Source organism: Diabrotica undecimpunctata, chromosome 2 (assembly GCF_040954645.1).
Source record: "Diabrotica undecimpunctata isolate CICGRU chromosome 2, icDiaUnde3, whole genome shotgun sequence".
Lineage (NCBI taxonomy): Eukaryota > Metazoa > Arthropoda > Insecta > Coleoptera > Chrysomelidae > Diabrotica > Diabrotica undecimpunctata.
The window spans coordinates 57,065,113-57,077,815 of NC_092804.1; the positions used below are offsets into that span (position 1 = coordinate 57,065,113).

Here is a 12,703-nt window from a genome sequence, read left to right on the forward strand (position 1 = left end):
CCAAGACAGTTTCATTGGCGAGCTAATTCAAATTTAATCCAAAGATGAAAAGTGGGAAACATTTAGACGTCGAACAGGCATTAGGTTAGTAGTTTACTGAGAAGAGGGTCTTACATGTTGCTTTCAGCAGTCCAGTTTTAAAAGAAAAAGCTGAAGAAATAGCCAAAAAATGGTTCTGCAGATCGAAAAATCGTTCAAAAGTTTCCTTCAAAAAAATTGCTAGGGAAGCAAAAGATGCCAATTTATCTGCCACAAATACATGGGTAACGGGTGTGTACCTTCATTAATTAAAAATTATGAAGCAGTGTGCTTGTACAATAATTGTGACGAAACTACGCTCTATTACCGAGCTACTCCGGATGACAACTTTTGTTTCTCAGGTGACCAAGCTATTGGCTGAAACTTTAAAGGACATATTGACAATTATGTGCCGCGCTAATTTCGATGGATGCCATAAACTCTCACTGTTTAATATTAGACAATCAAAAAATCCAAGGTGTACTAAATGCGTGAAATAATTGCCGTAAGATAAAGTTTCAATAAACATGCTTGAATCACAACAATCCTGATTAAGGATTGGTTTATTGAAGAAAAGAATAGAAACGTGCTGATATTTTTTGGTTACTGCTTTGCCCATAAAACTGACGGGAAGTTGAGTAATTAGAAAATCCATTTCTTGCTTGCCAATAGACCTATTTAACCGATGGCTTAATGAATAATTTTTGGTTTTAAGAGAAATTATTGAAAAGAAGTTATAAGAAAAATTATAGCAAATATGGATTTTTATAACACGACGTCGTCAGCTAGTTCTAATGATATGGCAAAAAAATTTTAGTCTTCTCTGCTATTTAGATGACGAACAAAAGTAGGCGTAATATGTCCGAACATAGCATAACAAACTGTTTTACAAAGTACAAATTTTTCAAAGAGGCAGGAACTATATATCACATGTAGAAAATGAGGAAAACCCAGAACTGACAAAATGACGGACGAAGATTTGTTTCTTTGATGATAATTTATCTGTTTTTGAAGATACTAAAGATCTACAATGAGCCAGCCAAACAATGAAACTACACAACTCAATATTGAAGTTACAGATGGGACAGAAGACAAAGAACTTTCCGATTCAGTGATAATTCCATCCAATCAGCCTATAAGTCCTAACCGCTAGTAATATTACAAGAAGTTTTCAAGAGGGCCAATTTCATGTCAACAGTTCTAATTATTATATTTTAATGACTAGTAATTAAGTGACTAATATTTTATATAAAAAAAGTAAGGCTAAGATTAGGGATTATTTTTCAAGAAAAAATAAGTAATTTTGTTGTATGTATTTTAATAAATATGTACTGCTGCGGTCACTGAACCGTTTACACCTTCATTTTTACATTGTAATACTGTAAAATCGTCGTATCATACGGATTTGCTAAATGACAAAGTGCTTGTCAAAAATTTCGGGCGTATTGAAAAATAAAATACAATACTATTAAAGCTAAGGCAATTTGCTGCAAATTTGAACGTGAGCTATATGTGCATATGGAAAATCAAACAAAGAAGGCATCATTTTCACTTTATAGCACGGTTGGGTGGATCAAAACGGCAGAAAATCTCCACAGAGCAGTAATATGAGGTGAGGTGTATCAAAAAGATAGCGTTTCCGGGCAGCATTCGCATTGCACGTAAAAATATTAAAGCAAGTGAATTAGTACATTGTGCAGCTGCAAAGAAATCTTTTATGACTGAGGATTATAAGAGGAGACGAGTTGCAGTTTGTAATGAATTCATTAACCATGAAGACAGCTTTTGGTCTAACGTTGGATTTTTTGAAGCAAAAGTGTTTCAATCATATAGCAAAGGTCGAATAAGGTTTATAGGCCGAGAAATCATAGGTTTAGTGAACGAAATACTCATTATTTAAGAAATAGTGGAGGATTCTCGGTCAGTATGAGGATGGATCTGAAGACCCGGGCGTTTGTTTTCATATAGAAGAAAAATTAACAGGATTATATTACAAACATATTCTTGAGAATATAATGTTGCCATCAGTGATCCAGAGATACCCCAATAACAACACCATCTTCCAACATGACAATTGCCCGGTGAATACGAGTAGAATTATTCGAGAATAGTTGAAAGAAACTCATGTTAATGTTCTTCCGTGAACTTCCGAAGTTCAGACCTTAACCTTATCGAAAATGTGTGGGCAGAGTTGACAAAGAAATTAAATGAAAGAAACCTACAGGCCACGGAATAGAATTGAAGTATTGAACACGCTTCCACCAAATATTAGTGTTGTTACTGTTCATCATTATTAAATATATACATATATATATATATAAATTATGTAAATATATAAATAAATAGATTTAAAATAAAATGAATATTTTAACCCTTAACTTATTAACTTTAACTTATTTTTGTTATTAAGAACATAATCCGTTTTATTCAAAAAAACTTCTTTCTATAATTTCCATTTTGTTATATTTTGTAAAATACATTTATTTTATTTTGATTGTTTAATTTTAATCAACCTATTCTTGGTCCACTACTGGTGATTAACGCCACTTTGACGTAAAATGTGAGTAATGGGGTAAAAATTCAAAAAATTGGCTATTAGATATGGAAGCGTGTAATTTATTCAATGGCCACATCTAATTTGGTAATTTGGTTTTTTAATAACATAATTAATATTTACACTACTGTAAAATTGACATAAAAAGACAAACCAAACATACATAGTATATCATATTATTAGGTATATTCGGTACATTTAAATTTGCTAGCCATCAACGATCGGATATTAGAATATCGCAATATAGAAATATTCTTACTTGGCACAAAGGCTATTCCAATAAGCGACTTTATATACTTACTTTCTTCTTCAGATAAGTCTTCTCCAAGACAATGCAAAACGGCTCGGAGGTCTGAAGAGCAGATATAGCCCCTGTTGTGTTTATCAAATACACGGAAGGCATCTCTTAGCTCTTTTTCTTCTTCCTCCAAAGATATAGTGTGATTCGGATCACGTCCTGAGCTTGCAGACCAAGCTATATCTACAAATTCTTCAAAACTAACATTACCATCACCTAGAAAAAGACTTTTTTTAAAAATCCATCATTTATTAATTGATTTCAAACTTAAGTGCCAAGTACCACACACATAACTTATTTAAAAAGTTTAGCATTATTGTTATTACCATCGACATCGATTTCTTGAAGCATCTGTTTAAGTTCTTCAGTACGAGCGAATTGTCCTAACGACCTCATCACTCTGCCCAATTCTTCTTTTGTTATACTGCCATCACCGTCTTTGTCAAACAGTCTAAAGGCTTCCCTGTATTCTAAAAAATATATTAGTGGATAAATAAAGCACTAAAATATATATCTTAAAATGAAATATAATAACTTTAAAAGTAATTTTACATTGAAACTTTAAATCATATAAAGGTATGAACTCTATCATCATATAAAGGTATCAACGCTTAAACGCCCAAGGTGGGTAAAAAAGGTCCACCTCATGCGTATTATCTTGTAACATATTAATTACGTGTTTTAACGAATGTTAATTTGGTTCTACCGATATTTTTCAAAATAAAAGTAATATCTTGTGTTAAATATGGGTGGGCACAAAATGTCCACCCTTGGTAAAACTTGTTACTAAAGGTTTCTATATAATTTCTCGTTGACAGGAATTTGTTTAGAGTTGCCTACCCCTTCAAAGAAAGTGCTTGGTTATATATTGTACTAAGAAGTAGTGTAAGTTAATACGAAGAAAAGAAAGTACATGATAATCAGTAAGCGCGAAATATTAAATACACAGCTTTTGGTTAACCAACATCCAATTGACAGAGTGGACAGCTACACATACCTTGGTACCAACATTAACAGCCAATGGGATCACTGCAGTGAAATAAAGCAACGCATAGGAAAAGCGAGATCGGCGTTCATAATGATGAAGTCTCTTTTCAGAAGTCACGATTTACCACTTGCTACCAAAATCTCTCTCATTAGATGCTATGTATTTTCTACGTTATTATACGGAGTAGAGGCCTGGACACTTTCCGAAGCTTCTTTAAGAAAACTCGAGGCATTCGAGATGTGGTGTTACAGACGTATTTTAAGAATTTCATGGGTGGATCGTGTGACTAATGTTGAGGTCCTACGTAGAATAGGCAAGGAATGCGAGATTATTAACACCATCAAAGAGCGCAAACTAGAATATCTTGGCCATGTTATGAGGAATGAACAGAGATACGGCTTGTTGCAACTCATTCTTCAGGGCAAGGTATTTGGAAAGAGAGGATCTGGGAGAACAAGAATATCTTGGCTTCAAAACCTGAGAAAGTGGTTTAATACATCGACAACCGGACTATTCAGAATAGCAGCAAGCAAAGATAGGATAGCCATGTTGATCGCCAATATCCGGAACGGATAGGCATCGTAAGAAGAAGAAGAAGAAGTAGTGAACGCAATTGATTCAAAATGAGTAAGTATTTGTCAGAACGCGAGTTGAAATTAGAAATAGAGAAGATATAGAATAGTGCTTGTCATTCAGAAATTGAGTATGACGATAATGATTTCTATGTAAGCGAAACAGAAGATTCTATTGTAGTATGTGAGTAAAAGAGGTAGAGCATACTTGACAGAAGATCGAAGCAGAACATCTTCCGAGATCGAGAAGGTCTTCGTAACTAAGGAATCGTTACGTATATAACAGAGTCATATTTCGGAATCACTATGGTTGGTACAATAACACAAAACCGCGAACATATACCTGACGTTATTAAAAGAACTTCAGAATATCAAATATATTCGCCTTTACGGATTCTCAGTCCGAAACTCCACCAGTTACCTTTCTCTCCTATGTCCCTAGGGGAAAGCCCACAAAAATACTAATTTTCTTATCTACACTACATGGTGATGACATGGTGAGCAACTATGCCAAGAATAAGTCTGATATAAATCTATTCTATAATGCGACCAAGGGTGGAGTCGACACAATAGACCAAATGGCGAGGAAATACAATTCCAAGAGATCTACGCGAATGTGGCCATTGTCAACATTATTTACATTATAAGACAGACATTGCTTCCTTGAACGCATTTTCTTTATTTACACTTAACCACCCACAATGGAATATAAAAAAAAACGTAATAGAAGGGTTCTTTTCCTCCATCGAAATAATAAGGGCTCTTGTCCAACGAAAGGCTAAGAACCAGAAGGAATTCCATCTTCATATTCTAGTTTCAATATTTTGGGGTAAAACCTTAAAGGAGTAAATAAAGCTAAATCTGAAGATAGTCCTCACACTACAAAAACGAGGTGTTCCATTTGCGTCGAAGAAGCTGAAGGTGTAAAAAAAACTGACAACCATAGTGTGTAAGAAGTGCAATATGTATGTGTGTCGCAAACACAGTGAAAAAACCAATGTCTGCTTCAGTTGCAGATATGTTGCAGTTGAACATTGGTAGTGAGATTAGCCTTCTTATTTAAGACGGTTTTTTAAATAGTTCGTTAGTTTCGTAAGGTTTGTACATCGTTTATATTAATATTTTAGAAAATGCTGTGTTTAATAAGCATACGATTTCTAAGTTTTATCCATTTCTAAAATTTATAACAACTCTCAATAAATATATTAGCAATTTTCGAGGTGGACAATTTTACCCATCCTTGGGCATACATGGGACCTAAAATTGTTGGGAGTTTAAGGGTTAAGGAAGAAAGTATTATTAAATTAGTTCTCATCATCTGGGAAAAACGCCATTTACTAAACGATCTAGACAGGGGATTTAACAACTTTTTCCGTCGACCGTCCATTTATGATTAATTTTAACACCCTCAAAATCGTTGATTAATGACCCCTATTAATGAATGATTTTCTATTAATGAACAATTTTATTATAGGCAACACAACATACATTGCTTGTATAAATTAATTTAACCACATTTAACGCTCTGTGATTGGCAGTGACCTGTGGTGTAGGCAACCAAACATATACCTATATATTATATTCCCACTAAAAAATTATTTAGAATGAAGTAGCCGCTGTAAGTAGGCTGTCTCTCATTGTATGTCATTATTTATCGTTAAGTAAATAAAAATTTAAACTAAGATATTTTTATTTCTGAAAAGTACGGTCGACGGAAAATTTTTGTAACGAACTAGTGAATTAAAATGGCGATTAACAATCTCGAACATTAACGCCCTCGCTTCGCTCACGCGTTAAAATATCTCAATTGTTAATCGCCCTTATTAATACACTTGTTGGTTAAATAACTATTTCCGATCGCATCTCGTAGATCTTAGATTGCAACTATCGGATCTTACTGGGATTTAAAACTTCCTTGTCATTTACCATCCTTTTTAACACCTAAACATTAGTTACTCGATCTACTCACATTATTGTAACGTGACTTGTTCTAGAAATTTAAGCGTTGGAAATAATTTAAAATATGGCGCAGTAGGTGGTCGGTCTAGAAAGGTTATCTAAGTTATTTAAAATTGTAAAAAACCAGTGCTCAATGTATAACATTATATAATATTGTATCGGTGGTAATGTGACTAAATTCTCATATTTCACTTGACTACATAAATGTTATGTTAAAAACAAAAAATACGCCTTATTTTTTCAATTGTTGCCAATAAGCACTTATCTATAAAAGCTGTAAAAATTTTCAAATGCATATGCAAATGTGTAAATGCATAATTATTAAAAAACTCTATTCATTACTAATAACAGTGCTTACAAGATATAGAGGTCATCTAAAGAAGATGAATTAACCGGATATAAGTTTATATAATATACGGATATAAGATATAATTTTAAATAAAAATAAGTATTTACCCTTCATTTGGCTTCTGGAAACCTGCATATTTCTGATAGAAAAGCTCTGATTTCTTGAGCGGTCCTCTGGTCTTAGTTTACTAAGTTCGTCAGACGGTGATCTGGAAGGAATTCCATCGGATTTTTCAGTGTGTGTTTCAAGTAGCATTGGTGGAGATGATTTAATATCCACAGATTCACTTTCATGTGACATTGTTTTGATTTCGGTATCTGAAGAACTTGCTTGTTTAGTCTATAAAAATTTAAAACGGTGTATGTACCTAGATATTTTTATCTTAAATTTAAATTTTAAAGTACTTTATGAATTATAACTTTAAACATTAAATATATTTTATGCGAATAAAATAAAGTAATGGATACTGAGGTTTAGGTAGAACACAAAGAAAACAATGATAAAAAAGTGGGTATTTGTAAATTATAAAAACGTGAAATTTAGCTTAGACATCATGGCTAATAATAAATATCGACTTACTGCAGTTAATTTTACATATTACATCTTATTTTAGTTATTTACTTTATTTTCACTAATCATTTAAAACATAAAAACAAAAACCCAAAAACATATACACTGGATGTGTGAGAGCATTATACACTTGGGAATGCACATCCCACCCACCCTTAAACCCCACCCTATTATTTTCACCCAAAATCCCCACTAACAAACAAACTGTTAACTTTAAGGATTTAAAGAAAAAATAGTTAGACACAGATCCACACGTCATTAAAGCCAAAACCCTTCAGGAAACAGCCCTTCAGGACCAATTGCCCTAGGCAAACGCGAAACCTAAGCATTGAAGCCGTGTGCGACAAGCACGGGCTTGATGGCCAGACCCATCGATCACTCAGCCGGCAAGGAGACCAAAACTAGTTTTTGCCAAATTGGCGACTGTTTGATCGAGCACACAACTTCCGAACAGGAGGCCGTCAGCCTGCTGCCGACCCCCTGATCGGACACACATTTTTTTCCGGGACACAGAGCCCAAAGTCATGCAAAAATTAAACTCAGTAAAGTAAATAGGGAGAAAAGCTACACTAAGCTACCCCTACAGTCAGGTGGCCTAACCACAAGTCAAGAAAAACGGAGGGTGTTTTCTTTTCCCAAAATCGCCCGCCGTAACAGTTCATAGCCTCCTCTGCGTATGTCAGACGTAGAGGAAGGGTGGAGGAAAAACCTGGGGGTCAGATAGGTACCGAGCCAAAACGATTAGCTCTTTTGGAACGTGACCGGTCTGATCTTCGGACATGGGGGTCCCAATGACTAGCAGTGGTACACTCATGTTCCTAGGGGTTGGGATGAACTCATGTGTGTGTGTGTGTGTGTGTGTGTGTGTGTGTGTGTGTGTGTGTGTGTGTGTGTGTGTGTGTGTGTGTGTGTGTGTGTGTTAATTTTACAAAGCGAGACTAAGGGCAAGAGAGAATCTGGACGCAGATCAGAAGTTTTCCAAAAATTTTCCACTGAAACCTTTTATTATATTTATTTATAAATTTTTTTAACAAATTATAAAAAAAGAATTGCTTCGAAACTGCTTTTTATTATAATTTGGGCTATGTTAATACGAAATATATTCTTGTCCACACGATAAAATGCCAGAAACAAGCAGTGTCGAATCTGATTTTTTTTTTTTTTTTTTTTTTTATTAAATTTGTAAATTTACAATCTGCTATTACAAGCTATTAGTAAATGTGAGTATTGCAAATACATGAGAGGAGAAATTATCCACTGATAACACTCCCAATACTAACACTAACAAATAAAATCAGTGTAGGATTATAATTTGAAACTAGAATTGAAATGGAAATTAAAATTAAAGGTAAAATTAGTGAATAAAGTCTGTTGGCCACTGTCTCTTCAATCTTCGTCTGACTTCTGGTTGTAGGTGTAGTTGTCTTGCTTCCTCGTTGGGGTGGGCTGGCAGATGTTCTAAATAATTTCTTGTTAGTCTGCTGATTTCGTCTTCAACGAACGGTATTCCAGAGTCATCATGTAGTGTTTTATTACTAACGTACCACGGCGCATTGAAAATCATTCTGAGTATTTTGGATTGGATCCTCTGAATGATTTTGGTATTAGAAGGCTTTGCACAGCCCCATAGTTGCACCCCATATGTCCATATAGGCTTTATTATGCACTTATACAAGAGAAGTTTATTATCTGTGGATAACTGTGATTTTCGGCCTATTAACCAATTCATTTGACGTATTTTCATGTTGATTTGGATTTTTTTTGCCAAGATGTGTGCTTTCCAAGTGAGCTTTTGATCAAGTGTCATTCCCAGGTATTTGACTTCTGTTTTTACTGGTAGTAATGTGTTGTTCAGTCTAATTCTTGGACATATGATGTTCCTGTTGGTGAATGTAATTTGATTAGACTTAGTATGGTTAACTTTGATTTTCCATCTATTCATCCAGTCTTGTAGTAGGTTCATGTGTATTTGAAGGTTTCCTGATGCTACTTGGGGGTCATCATCGATGGATATTATGGCGGTGTCATCTGCGAACATGGCTACTGTGGTCGTATTTGTTGTTGGAATATCAGCAGTGTATATGAGGTACAGGAGGGGACCCAGGACACTTCCTTGAGGGACACCGGATTTTATGGGATAGTAATGAGAGGTTTCTGTAAGGAATCTGACTTGAAAGTGACGTTCTGTGAGGTATGATTTTAAGAGTAGATAGTGAGGAGTGGGAAAGGATGACTTAAGTTTATACAGGAGACCATCATGCCAAACACGGTCGAAGGCTTGTTCTATATCCAGGAAGGCAGCAGTGCAAATTTTTTTCTCTTCGAGGCATACATTAATGTTTTTAACAATCCTATGACACTGTTGTAGAGTTGAATGGGCTTCGCGGAAACCAAACTGGTGTGTGGGGATCACTGAATTAATTCCGATGTCTTCTGAGAATCTTTGGAGCAGAAGTCTTTCTAAGATTTTTGACATTATTGGAAGTAAGCTGATTGGTCTATATGAAGTAGTAATATTTGGTGGTTTATTTGGTTTACTAATCATAATTATTTGTGCGAACTTCCAATTAATCGGGTAGTAGGCTAATCTTATGATACTATTATATATCATTGTTAGTAGGACAATTGCTTTTCTCGGTAATTTTTTTAATATTAGCCCAGTGATCATGTCAAAGCCTGGTGCTTTGTAGTTATTGCATCTAGAAATTTGTTCTTTGACATTATTAGGAGTAAAGTATTTGATTGGTAGCATCATTGGGCATGGAGCGTCTAAGAAGTTTTTAACTTGTTCTTCGTTATTATTGTTATTAAGTTCAGGTGCACCAAAAACGTGTGAGAGATGTTCAGCAAATATTGATGCCTTTTCTTGTTCAGTTTTTCCCCAGCTTCCATCGGCTTTCCTTAGAGGTGGTATGTGCTGTATAGGTCTCTTGAATGATTTCGTTGCTTTCCACATGCTGTGGTCTTCTTTTGACAGGCTGTTGATGAATAGTTCAAATGTATCATTCCTCGCGTCTTGTAGAGCAGTTTTAAGTTGCCGTGTTAATCTATTGTATTCATTTTTATCTATAGGATTGCGACTTCTTTGCCATATGCGCCTGGCTCTTCTTTTTTGTGCAACAAGACGTTTTATATATACGGGTATGTTGGTGTCACTTGGTTCTTTGTCATTCTGAGGGGGTGTAGCTATTTCAGCGGCTGCATGTATAGTTTGGGTGAGAAGAAGCACAGCATTATCGATATCGTCTGGTTGCTTTAATCTTATATTTAAATTTAAATTTTCATTTATGTAAGACTCGAATATATTCCAGTTGGTTTTTGATGTTGTCAACTTAGGGATATTCGGACGTTTTATAATTTGCGTAGATAGTGTCACAATTATGGGAGTATGGTCGGTGGACAGATCCCAGGATGCTTGTATGTCAAAATAATTTAAGGCCATGTTATGGAGGATAAAGAAGTCGAGTAGATCTGGGATTTTGTTTGGATCTGATGGCCAGTAGGTGGGTTGCCCTGTAGATAAGTAAGAGCTGTTTGTGTTAGCTATGGCTTGTCTGAGATTTTTTCCCTTTGTCGTACATAGTCTTGATCCCCAGTCTGTATGCTTGGCATTCCAGTCACCTCCAATTACGAATTTGTTTGATAGATGTTTGAAGAAGTCTTCATATTCTGCTGTGGTGATATTATGCCTTGGAGGGCTGTACATTGCCGCAATGTCAAAAGACCATGATTGAGAACTGATACAGATTATTGCAGCTTGTATTTTTTCCGTCTGATACATTATTTCCTCATAGTGTGGTATAGTGTTACGTACAATAATAGCAGCGCCACCGTGTGCTGTTCCATCAGGATGGTTGGTGTTGTAAATAGAATAATGAGGGATCTTGAACATCGTTCTGTCAGTGAAATGGGTTTCCGATATGAGTAGAACATCAATTTTGTTATGTTTAAGAAAGTTAGTAACTTCTGTGTTATGGTTTCCTAGGCCGTTGGCATTCCATTGTGCAATTCGTAGTGACTTAAGTTCCATTACTAATTTTATTTATTACTGTGGAAAGCATGTTTAAGATCACGCTATTTTGATTAATTAGTTGTGAAAACATAGCTTTGAATTCGTTAAGGAAACTCTTCATCATCTCTCCAATGTCACTGTTTGTATTACTTACATGTGTTCCACTTGTTATTTGAGCGTAAGTTGCATGATTCTGGTTGTATGAGTTCGTATTTTTATGGACATTATTTACATTTATTCCACCCGTTGCTTGTGTGTAAGTCGCGTGATTTTGATTGTTTAAGTGCGGATTATTCTGTACTGTATTTCTGTTATATTGTAGTTGATTGTTCGCTGGAGTGTGCGATGATACTCCTCTTGCTCTGTTTCTACTGCTAATTAACTCTTTATATACCATGCATCCTTTGTAATTTGCGGTGTGTGCTCCATTGCAGAGAGCACATATGGCGGGTGTGTCTCTAGGTTTTTTACAATCAGCTGACATATGGTTGCCTCCACATTTGACACAGTGATAAGGTCTATTACAGTATGTCTTAGAGTGTCCATACAATTGGCATCTGGTACACTGGACAATGTTATTCTTTTTATACGGTGGCTCAATAACTATTTTCGCATTGTTTATAAATTGAATTTCATATATTTTTTTATTATTTCGATTAGGTTCTATATCGACGTAGAACATCATTAGAGGGTCCTTACTTACTCTGTGTTTTATATTTACAATATTGCGTACTAAATGCCCATGTTTTTCTATTTCGCTTTTTATTATATTAATGGGCACTGTATGATGTAGATTACGAATTACAACTCTGTATGCTCTATCCTCTTTCATTTGGTACGTATGATGCACAATTTTTTTGCTGTTTAAATGTCTTACCAGTTTTCGGTATGTTTCTGAGTCACGGGAATTTATTTTTATTGTGTTGTTCTTTAATGCTGTACAATAGAATGTCTCTGGTTGTGTTACTTCCGATAGGCTATTAACCATTTTATTGTATTCAGTAACACCATATATAAAAATTGGTGGGGGTTTAGAGGTTGCTGGAGTTTCGTTGGTATTTTCTGTACTGTTATTGTTGTCGTTTTCGTTTTCATTTTGTAGAATCTGAAATTTATTGCTAGTTACTACTGTGTCTTCGTTTTCTGTTGGTGTCGGAGGATTAATTTTGCGTTTTTTGTTACTATGTTGTATAGTTTGCCATTCGTGGATGTCCGATGACTCAATGTCGCTGATTTCCCCTGAAGATTCTTCACTTTGTAATGTACGTGTCATCTCAATCGAATCGTAAGCTCCATTTTGAGGTGAAGATAATGTGGGATTTATTTTAGGATTGTATTGACAGTTTGAGGAAGATTGTGATAGTACTTGGTTAGGAACATAAT

General features: G+C 35.1%; 1 protein-coding gene across 4 annotated transcripts in view; it reads right to left on the minus strand.

Annotated features, from left to right (window-relative positions):
• LOC140434585 (neo-calmodulin-like) overlaps window positions 1-12,703 on the minus strand; it is a 56,741-nt gene that overhangs the window by 6,214 nt on the left and 37,824 nt on the right. For all 4 annotated transcript variants that reach the window (XM_072522954.1, XM_072522955.1, XM_072522957.1 and 1 more), the window contains exons 3-5: window positions 6,846-7,077; window positions 3,197-3,340; window positions 2,874-3,086 (exon numbers count right to left, since the gene is read on the minus strand). In XM_072522954.1, the coding sequence (XP_072379055.1) occupies window positions 2,874-3,086; window positions 3,197-3,340; window positions 6,846-7,038 (550 nt within the window). In that variant the 5' untranslated portion in view covers window positions 7,039-7,077. The remainder of the gene's footprint in view (window positions 1-2,873; window positions 3,087-3,196; window positions 3,341-6,845; window positions 7,078-12,703) is intronic.